Source organism: Otolemur garnettii, unplaced genomic scaffold, assembly GCF_000181295.1.
Source record: "Otolemur garnettii isolate 467f Iridium unplaced genomic scaffold, OtoGar3 scaffold00101, whole genome shotgun sequence".
In the NCBI taxonomy this organism is placed as follows: Eukaryota; Metazoa; Chordata; class Mammalia; order Primates; family Galagidae; genus Otolemur; species Otolemur garnettii.
In genome coordinates, this window is record NW_003852496.1 from 4,495,638 (window position 1) to 4,506,792 (window position 11,155).

An 11,155-nucleotide genomic window follows, 5' to 3' on the forward strand; every position below is an offset into this window, starting at 1 on the left:
AGGACAGAAAAAAAACACAAGAAGCAAATGCTTTCTAGTGTGCTAGGGGTTTATTCACAGGATTGAGAATGCATAAAAAAATCAGAGGAAGACTGAGAACTTTGACAAAGTAAAGCATGCACTGCTTGTGTACCCAGCCTGCAGCGCACTGCAGCCCACACTGCTGATATAACTACTACTTCTATCCAAGACACCCTATAGGAAAATATCCAAGGGACCTGCCTCTAAAAGGCTGAGGACACAGATGGTCTGAGTACCCAGAGTCAACACCCCTTCTGGCCCCTCACTGGGGCTAGGAGAAGGAAGGGTCATGACAGTGGGCAACACTGTGGCCATTTCCCAAAGTCCATAAGGCCTGGGACTATTTCTCAACAACTACAATAACTAGGACCCCCCCACCCCAGGGGACTACTTCACAGAAGGGGTGATTGTTGGGGGCCTAACAGTGCCCCACACAAACTCTTCTCCTCCTCTTCTCCTAGATGAAAAGACTACAAAAGACCTAGCTACTGGCACCCACCCCAAAACTTCAAACCAAAAGACCCTAGCCCACAAAAATCCCCTTGCACACAGTGTAATTTTCCCATCCCCTAGGGCCCCATATGAAAAGGGGTTACCAGGGTGGCGCCTGTGGCTCAGTGAGTACAGCACCAGCCCCATATACCAAGGGTGGCAGGTTCAAACCCAGCTCCAGCCAAACTGCAACCAAAAAAAAAAAAAAGAAAAGAAAACCACCACCCTCCACGTGGACAGCATCTTTCCCCCTGCCCAGGTTAGGCCCTCTCCCTTTCATTAAACCTAGCCTGAACCTCTCCTTTCCCAGTCTCATCTATGGATATACCACTGCCAACCTTTCAACTGATGTTTTTAACTTCTGTAATCAGCTGTAACTTACTTTTTAGGACAAAAATAACAGGCTGGCAGGTAGGGTCAGGACTGTAGCTCTGCAAGGGCCAGCATCGGGAAGCCAGCACACTTAGCGTACACAGCTCCTTGTTTAGGGCCAGAGCCCCCACCTTGGGCCTGGGTGCTAGAAGGTTCAAGGCTGCCAGGGAAACAGATGAGTGAGAGCCACATGCATTTTATTAGGAGCTTCTCACATGAGCACAGAAAAGGGAATTAGGACTGACCTAACTGGGGTGGATGCCTTAAATGCCTTATAGTCACCCTATAAATTATCACCCTCAGCCCCCATTATGTACAGCAGAAAACCAAGGCCAAGTGCTTACGCAAAATCAACCAGCTAGAAATGGGCAAGGCAAGCATCCCCCATCCAACTTCCTGACTGCTCTTTCCCCTGCAACTCGTAGCTGTAAACACTTGACCTCACTGTCCTAAAACCTGTGGCCATCAGCTAATCACACAGTAGGTATGTGCCAGATACTCTCACTGTGGGTGGGAGCACACTGTCCATAGCATTGGCACAAACCGACATGCTAGGTTATCAGTTTCCCCAGCAGTCCCAGGAGGACAAGGACTCACCTTCCATCTCTGGGTCCTGTGTGTCAGCTGGTTCTGCCATCCTATCACTACCCTGAGACAGAGGCTGTGAAAGCACATATAGGGAGAATAAGATGGAGTCTGTCAGGCTGGGGCAGATATGACAGAGCTGGTCTGGTCTGTGTGGGTCCTGCCTGACCTTTACCCCTTGTCTCCCATTCTTACTGTTTTGTAAATTTAGCTCCCATCCTAAAGATGCCTATCTTGAGTAGTTTAGACAGACTAATTTAGAAGATTAACTTTTGAATTCAAATATTATTTTGGATCATGAGTTATACTGATTATTTACTATGAATCATGGGTTCAGCTGATTATTATTTAAGATAAGGGTTAATATGCTCTTCACTTTGAACACAAATGTATAAAACTGTAATGTTGGAAATGGAAGCTCAGAACAGTCTTGGAGAGGCTACTCTCACTGTTCTCCAGAATCCCAGCCTTCTGATAAATCAAGTTTGGTGGATCTATCCCTGTCTCTGAGTATTGACAGTGACAGGCAGCCAAACCTCTTCATCCAGTAAGAGCTGCAGCACTCCCATATTACAGAGATGACTGGCCCAGTTTGCACAGGGCTAGAACGCCCAAAGTCTACATTATAGGAGATTCTTTCCACAAACCGACAACACCTCCTCCACCAACACACATGCAGGAATAATGAATGATGACAGTTGACACTGAGTGAGTACTCAGCACAGTTGAACATTGCCTAAGAGCAGGATCATGGACCTGAGGAAATACAATAAAAATTGACCTAACCCCTGCCCCAAGAAGCTTAGACTCAAGAGAATGAATGCACAGGATCTTTCTTGTACCTTCCTGCTGAGGGGGACAGTTCAGGAGAACAGGGGGAACACACCTTGGTGATTTATGCCATGGCCACACCTGCACAGGGTCTCCCAGACCAGGTGATAGTATAATACCAAACCCTCAGTTACACACATGGGCCAGACCTCTATCTACCCCTGAAGTTTCTGCTTTCAGAGCTGGTCTCCGCCTCAACACCTTAAAAAGGAGAAAACTACTTTCCTGTGTGAGGTCTAGTAACCTAGGTTATTACCTAGTAACTAGGTTGTTCCCTAGTAGCCTGTGAGGTTTTCAAAACACTAAAAAGCAATCTGCAAAAATACTGAAAGCTAAGCAGAATAATTAACACAAATTGCTCAGCTCAGCTCTGACAGTTTTGTTTATCGAGACCACAGTTCAGCACAGCTCAATGGTGAGGGCCAGTCATAGGCCCAGTTGGCAAAAAGGCCAAACTAGGGGCATCCATGGCATCTGTGATATACACAGAGGCCACGCCTCATCCAGCAAAGGCTGAATCGCGTTCTCTCACGTGTCCATAAGGCCCACATGTTCACAGGTGACTGTAATACACAGCCAGGTTAGGAATCACCACCCTGGCACAATCCCACGGAGAACATCCTAAGTTCCTCCCATGGGGCCAGTCCTCACAGGCGCCCTCCTGGACATCTCCCTTAGAGCACAGTTCACACTGACTTAAGGCAGAACAGTAATAGCTAAATCTTTTACACATTTGTGCCCATGTAATGCATTTTACATCTGTGAGTTGATTTAATCCTCACATCAACACTGGTGAAAGGTATTATTCTATCTCCTTATTACATAGAGGAAAACAGAAGCCCAGAGGAGCTAAGAAACAGGCCCAAAGGCACACTGTGAAAGAAGGCAGTGCAGAAATAAGAACTCTGGTCTGAAAGATGCCAAGTGTGTCACCTTATATACTGTTTATTGCACGCCAGCCTTTGGTTTCTGGAATGTTTAAAGGAAGATGCAAGATGGCCCGGTGTGGTGGCTCATGTCTGTAATCCTAGCACTCTGGGAGGCCAAGGGGGGGAGGTGGGGAGACTGCTTGAGCTCATAGGTTCAAGACCAGCCTGAGCCAGAGTGAGACCCTGTCTCTCAAAATAGCTGGGTGCTATAGCTCATGCCTGTAGTCCCAAGCTACTTGGGAGGATGAGCCAAGAGAATCGCTTAAGCCCAAGAATTTGAGGTTGCTGTGAGCTGTGACGCCATGGCACTCCACTGAGAGCAACAAATTGAGATTCTTTCCAAAAAAAAAAAAAAAAAAGGATGCAAGGACAATGCTTACTTACTCAAACCCAAGTGTGAGAGAAAGAATAAGATAAGATGGCCAACTAGTGAGACAATCAGATATGCTTTCATGGAATTTCTCCAATGAAATTATAAAAATGCCTGTGCTTTTTTTTTTTTTTTTTTTTTTTTTTTTTGAGACAGAGTCTCACTATGTCCCCCTGGGTATAGTGCCATGGCATCACAGGTCACAGCAATCTCAAACTCTTGGGCACTACAGGTGCCTGCCACAATGGCCGGCTATTTATTGGTTGTAGTCGTCATTGCTATTTGGCAGGCCTGGGCTGGATTCGAACCCACCAGCTCCAGTGTATGTGGCTGGCACCCTAGCCTTTGAGCTACAGGCACTGAGCCTGTGTTTTCATTTCTAAGATAAGCTAAAATTTAAAAAGTTTGAATATATATTTCAGAAGAACATGGGTAACTAACTTAAATAGACTGGGTCATAGTGCTACCAATATACCAGAGTCTGGAACTAGAATTCAAATCTGGGCTTAATCACTTCCCAGTTGTGTGACCTCAGGCACCCTCTGGGTCTCAGAAACCATAACCCACCACTGGTTCAGCCTATCTACCTCAGGTGGTTAGGATAATCAAGAAACTTCCATTAAGCATAGGAGGTGAAATTTCTGTTCTCTGACTAAAATCCCACTCAAAAGACAGTAAAGGGACTTTTTGCAGTGACATCATCATAGTTCACTATAACTTCCAACTCCTGGGCTCAAGTGATTGTCCTGCCTCAACCTCCCAAGTAGCAGAAATACAGGCACACAATGCTATGCCAGGCTAATTTTTCTACTTTTTATAGAAAAGTATCTACAAAAGTGTTGCTTAGGTTGGTCTTGAACTCCCAGCCTCTAGCAATGCTCCCTCCTTGGCCTCCCAAAGTGCTAAGAGTACAGTCTTGAGACACCACAGTCAGCTAGTTAAGTGATTTTTTTTTTTTTTTGGAGACAGAGCTTCAAGCTATCCCCCTGGGTAGAGTGCTGTGGCATCACAGCTCACAGCAACCTCCAACTCCTGGGCTCAAGCGAGTCTCCTGCCTCAGCCTCCCAAGTAGCTGGGACCACAGGCACCCACCACAACGCCCGGCTATTTTTTGGTTGCAGCTGTCATTGTTGTTTGGCGGCCCGGGCTGGATTCCAACCTGCCACCTTAGGTGTATGTGGCTGGCGCCTTAGCCACTTGAGCCACAGGTGCCAAGCCGTAAAGTGATTTTATTAAAGGGCATTAAGTGACAAGGATACAGCGGCTAGGAAAAGAGGCTATAGGCTAAAGACATCAAAAATGTACAGCATGGGAAAGCTGGTGACAGAGGGCTCTCTGGCTTAACCAGCAAAGAAAGCTGAATCCAGAGTGCACAAGGAGAAAGTCAGCCAGAAGCAAATCAGTCCCTACCCCAGAATCTGGGTAAAAGTGGGGAATTTAAGGTCCCCAGGGGTCACACTGAGATTAGGACTGTGAGCTAGAGGTTCTAGGTAGTTATCTATATCCTTCTAAATATGCACATTTGACTTTCCTTTTTTTTTTAGAGACAGACTCTCACTTTGTCACCTTCAGTAAAGTGCCATGGAGGCATCACACTGCTCACAGCAACCTCCAGCTCTTGGGCTTAGGTGATTCTCTTGCTTTAGCCTCCCAAATAGCTGGGTACAGGCGCCCATCACATGCCCAGCTATTTTTTTGGTGCAGTTTGGCCGGGGCCAGGTTTGAACCCGCCACCCTCGGTATATGGGACCTGCACCTTTCTCACTGAGCCACAGGTGCCGCCCACTTTTTTTTTTTTTTTTAATTTAAGAGACAGAGTCTCATTTTATCACCCTCGGTAGAGAGCCATGGTGTCACAGCTCACAGCAACCTCCAAGTCCTGGGCTTGAGCCATTCTCTTGCCTCAGTCTCCCAAGTACCTGGGACTACAGGCGCCTGCCACAACACCCGGCTATTTTTTGTTGTTGTTGTTGCAGTTTGGCTGGGGCTGGGTTCGAACCCACCACCCTGGGTATATGGAGCCGGAGCCCTACCCACTGAGCACAGGCACCACCCACATTTGACCTTTTGTTTGTTTATCCTATCTTGGAAATGAGAACACAAACTTTTCTTTTTTTTTTTTGCCAGGTCTGGGTTTGAACCTGCCACCTCTGGCATGTAGAGCCAGCACCCTACTCCTTGAGCCACAGGTGCCACCCAAACACAAGCATTTTTTATTATTTATTTCACTGAAGAAATTCCAGAGAAATTTCGTGAAAACTACTAGTCTAGCTGAGAAGAGAGGAACTGATCGAGTAGTTAGACATCACGGTACCCTCCAGCCCCATTCTGTACTTTTACTCTTCATTGAGCTGTTTTTGACTCCACTCTTTCTCTCACCTATCAGCATGTCAGGCTGGATTTACCTTAAAATATATCCAGAAAGATCTGAATCCCTCACCTCTATGACCCATCTTCCACCACTCTAGCCTCTTTACTTTTACTTGAACATACTCCGCACACGCCTACTGCTGGGCCTTTGCACAAGCTGTGCCTATCTCGAGGAGCACTCTTCCCTTTCCTCAGATCTCCCCACAACGACTCCTACCTGCCTTCACCTGCTGCCCAGATCCACCACTCCCCATCTCACTTATCCTGCTTTTTTTTTTCCTCTGAAATGCTTTTCCTCACCTAACATACTATACATTTGCTTACCATCTATCTTCCCCTCTGGAATGTCAGCTCTTTGAAGGCAAGGATTTTTTTGTCTATTTTCTGCATTGCTGTAACCCCAAAGCCTAGAACAGTACCCAGAACAGGAATATTCTCATTATTTGTTGAAAAAGTAAATGGAGAAACTGAACTCTGGATTAGGGCAGAAAGACACCAGTTCCAAAGAGGGCAGGGAGGCAGAATGGTTATTATCCTTACATGAGTTAGAGGGGGAAAAAAAACCTTGGATGCATTGTCTCATTTCCCTGAAAAAGAAGAGTATGAACATGCCTGGGATCTTTACACACCAGAATCTCTCAGCATAGCCACCCCAGAAGGAATGCCCATATGTCAAACAGAGGGAGCTGGTTCTTATCTCCTATGGATACTTCTCCAGGGTTATGAGTGAAGAAAATGGCAGCCTACACTATTATCTTCTTTTAGGTAAAGTTGATTCAAGGCACCTGTGATAAAATTCCAATGACTTCTTTCTCATGTTCAACCCAAGAAAAAGATCTAACGCCAGAGGAAGAAGTGGTTTGGTTGGCCAAAATACTGGTGTATTTTGAGTGAGGTAAAGAGTTTTTAAGAGTTTTAAATCTGACTGTTCAGGACTTTCATGTTTAGAATCTAACCTGCTTGAGAGATGCAATTCTCTGTAATTAGGAAGATCGAATACAGGAAATGTGTCTGTGAAGAATACACAAATAGTGTTACAATAGAGCATAAGAAGAATATAGGTATCAGAAGTTTGGCTCAATAAACCTTCATTAGTTCCAGCTCTGCAATGGGACCTGGTGGTCACAGCAGAGTAAGACACAAGCATCCAGTGGGGAACCCTGCAGGGAAGGGATTCTACCTGGGAAAAGGTCCCTGACAAAGAACTTCAGGGAGGAAAGAAGGGGATGACATTCTAGGAGGGATTGCTATGGGCAAAACCTGGAAGGCAACAGTTGGCTCTAAAAAGTAGTGTTCCCTCACTACTGACATAGTCAGAAAGACTGAAACAGGTTTTCTTGAGAAAGTGTCATTTAAAAGGATGGCAGAAGCCCCAGGAAGCCTTCTCAAAAGCAAGCTGGGCTTTTCCTTCACATTGCTTGTCACAATTTATAATTACATACTCAGTTGGTGATGTTCTAATGCCAGTCTCTTTCACCATGCCATGCATGGGACAGACACAGAAGTTGTCACCTTGCTCACTACCACATGTTTTGTGGCTGGCACATCACATGTAATCAATAAATGTTGACTGAACAGGCAAGGGGAGGCTATACCTTTGAAAGATGGAACTAAAGAAAGGAACAGTGTGGCGCTGACAAAGAGAAGTGTGGGTAGCCCAAGGCCAGGAGTCCACACTTTAAATGCCAAGCTAGGGCCTTTAACTTGAAGGCTGGGCAATAAGCAGATCCCTGATACACATTTGCACAGGCAAATGGTTCAGAACAGAGGGCAGGCATGCATATGATTCAATAAAGATCTGAACACCTATTGTACAGCAAACGTTGTGCTAGATGCGGGGGATACTGCCCATCTGAGCTCTCAGCTTAGTGAGAAAAGACGGGCAGGACTTAAGATGACAAGAAACAAAACAAGGTAATTTTAAAAAGCTTAAGATGTGAAAGGGCCTGGGAAAGCCTCCCTGAGGAGGTTAACATTTGAGCTGAATTTTAAAGGATGTAGAATCATCCAAGGAAGAACTGGAAGTAGGATGCACCAAACCATGGGGACAGCTGAATCAAGAGCAGCAAAAAGGCTTTTGGAATTCTATGCTGTAAGCTCCCGGCCAGTGAATAAAGTCCTTCCTTTATAAACATGGTGTCTGGGTACTCTTTCTCTCCACTGGGCCTTGTCTTCCTGCAACATTTTATCTCCTTCCATTTTTTCTTTCATATAAATATATAGCATGAGATTTAATCCAGTTCATGTTGTACATGCTATTTTGAAACTTTGGGCAACATTTAACACATTTCTTTTGTTTTTTTCCTCTGCCTCCATTACCTGACCACATGACATTTTTATTTTGCTATTTGATATTTCTCATGTTTCTCAATCTTTTGTATAAGTCTAGCATAGCAGAACTATGTTGAGAATAATGTCCATATTGTAAGCTACCTACATAATTAGAAACTGAAGGTTAGGACAGAGAGTAGGAATGTAGGAACCACATTCTAATTCTGACTCTGTCCTCTAGCTCTCTGGAGACAGCCAAACTATTAACTTTTCTGAGGCTCATTTGCACTGTTCCTCCAGTAAAATGGAGATACACTAGTTCTATTTCCAAGTGTGGTAGATAACACAGAAGAAGGTATGTGTTCATGGTGCTTTCAGATACCATAAGCTCAGTAAATGGTTGCTATTTTTGCTATTAAAAAATTTGTCATAGGCTGGGTGCGGTGGCTAGCACTCTGGGGGGCCAAGGTGGGAGGAATGTTTGAGCTCAGGGGGTTGAGACCAGCCTGAGCAAAGGGAGACCCTGTCTGTACTAAAAAAAGAAAAATTAGCGGGTGTTGTGGTGGGTGCCTGTAGTCCCAGCTACTCAAAGTCCTGCCTAAGTTTCAAGAGCCTGTGCGGGGAGGGGGAACGAACAGAGTACAAGCGGTGGGGATTGAGGAAAATACAACACAAGGAAGATACAGAGAGGAAAGATGGGATCAAGAGGTCTGACTGAGCTGATGGCCGCAGCCAGCACCAAAGCACAAAATCAGCTTTATTTCATAGTATCTTGAGAGGGCTGTCTACAGGGAAGTAGCATAGACAATACAGGAAAGTAAGGAGCATAGACAAAAGACATATCTTTGGTCTTACAGTATGAATGGAAAATGTAAATGACTTTAATAAAGACAAATCATCCTATTTAAAAAAAAAAAAAAAAAGAGCAGCAAAAGGGTAGGACAAGAACAGGTTAAAGGGGCAGACGGGCTAGATCACATGAACTCCTACATGGTAAGGAGTTTGGGATCATTTTTCTAAATCCCATGCAAAAAAATAAAGGATCAAAGAGTAGAAAAAAGTTGAGGACTTCTTAGGGGATAGTAGTATGTATGGATGAGATAAACACTAATTCTCACTCATCCCTAAACCAAGAAGGAGAAATCTTTGAACCAAAAAAAGATAGAGCCCCGTGTTTTAGAGGCAGATAGACCCATCCCCAGAAAACCTGTGATGCCTGTTAAGTCCTCAAAGAGAACGGGGCGGGGTGTGTGTGTGTGTGTGTGTGTGTGTTATGTTTATCTGCATAGCCTCCTCATACCCAAAAGTTCGAAAATTATTTGGTAGAGACTCAGAGAATGGAAATGAAAAACGAGAGACTTACTGCCTAACAAAAATGGTGAGAGCAGAGGACTTTAGTTCATGGCACACCTTCAGTAATAAAGGGAAATAGTACTCATTAGAGGGAGACTTAGGGCTTTATGACCCAGGGAAGGAGGAGGAGTTCTACAAGCCGACTGGGATTCCAGGGACAAAGCTCAGAATTTTAGGTTGAACTGTTCTCCTAACAGGATGTAAAACCTCGGGCAGGCCACCTCCTCCTCCTCTGGGCTTCAGATTGCTTAAATTAAACTGAGGGAGCTGGAATTTTCACCACTGAGTTTCAAGTGAGTTCCAACTCTGTAGCTTTATACTCTAAAGTGCCCACCGTTCCCCTTCTCTGGCTGGTACTTCATGAATATCTACTGACGGAAGGAAGCCAAACTTCCCATTTTACGACACTGGACGCTGGAGCCTGAAGGGGTTGGGTGGCAGCTCAGGGACCAATAGCCAGTTATTGGCAGTTTGTGGAAAAGCCCTCTGCCCGGGGGCGTGGATACTCCCGAAATCTTGGGTAGAAAGAGCAACAAGGAGGCAGGGAGGAGGTGGTCGCAGCACAACTTTGGGGTAGAGGGTACAGGCGGGGTTCTTCCCTGCAATCCAGTGGGTATTAGATTGGCTAGCGCAGTTCTGGAATCATATTGCCCACGCTCAAACCCCAGTTCCACTGCACCTGTGTCTTTTTTCTTCAGTAAGAACAAAAACAGAGCCGGACTTAAAAGGCTGCTGCGAGATCAATGAAATACGCCATGCAAGGCTGCCTGAACGGTGCCTGATAGGTATAAGAGACTCAACAAATGCTCCCATTAGCGCTGCTTTGACCACTCCAGCAGAGCGCACCCTACCCCGAGAGGCAACTTTTCGGGAAGAGCCTCTTAAAGGCGCCCGTAAAATGGAAACACGTGGTGTGTGGTAAGAGCGACAGTAATAATTAGCAATAATAAATCCCAAATTACAAGCCGGACGCAACGAGCTCGGCACTTCCCTTGCCCATCTCGGGCATAGTTTGCGAATTACCCACGTGGGGGGGCTCCTCTGAGGTCCGGGTTCGGGCTTCAACCGTGACCTTGGACCCAGATTCTCTCAGCCTTGGTTTATTCATCCGCAAAACAGGGATGGCGACCACGTGCCCGGCCCGCCCCTGAGGGTCCCAACGTGGGCACCGTGGGCCATTCCTCGGGGTGCCGACACTGGCAAGTGGGGTCGCGGGGCGCCGAGGCCTGTGGGGGCTGCAAGGGCGGGGTGTTCCCTGCAGGCCCTCGTAGGCCGGTCTCCACGCAGCCTGCCCTTCTTACCTTCCTGCCGGCAGTAAGACATGGTTGGGCCCGGCGCTTACACCTTCCAGAAGCGCGACGGCGGTAGCAGCTTCACACCGCGACCTCCCTCTCCTGGGGCAAAGTAAGTACCTCCCAGGCCCGCGCGGACCCGCCTCCTTCAGGCCTGCCCGCCGCGCGCCTGCCTCCTGGCTGTACTAGCCCCGGCCCGGCCCACCTCAGTCGGAAACTACATTTCCCAGTAGGCCGCGCGCCCCCGGCAGTAGAAACTACATTTCCCA

The 11,155-nt window shown here is 46.4% G+C and overlaps 1 protein-coding gene across 1 annotated transcript in view; it reads right to left on the minus strand.

Annotated features, from left to right (window-relative positions):
• Nucleotides 1-11,014, minus strand: part of CHCHD4 (coiled-coil-helix-coiled-coil-helix domain containing 4) — a 16,218-nt gene extending 5,204 nt beyond the window's left edge. Inside the window, exon 1 of the mRNA XM_023516971.1 lies at nucleotides 10,896-11,014. Coding sequence (XP_023372739.1) covers nucleotides 10,896-10,917 — 22 coding nt within the window. The 5' untranslated portion in view covers nucleotides 10,918-11,014. The remainder of the gene's footprint in view (nucleotides 1-10,895) is intronic.
• Nucleotides 11,015-11,155: the final 141 nt, after the last annotated feature.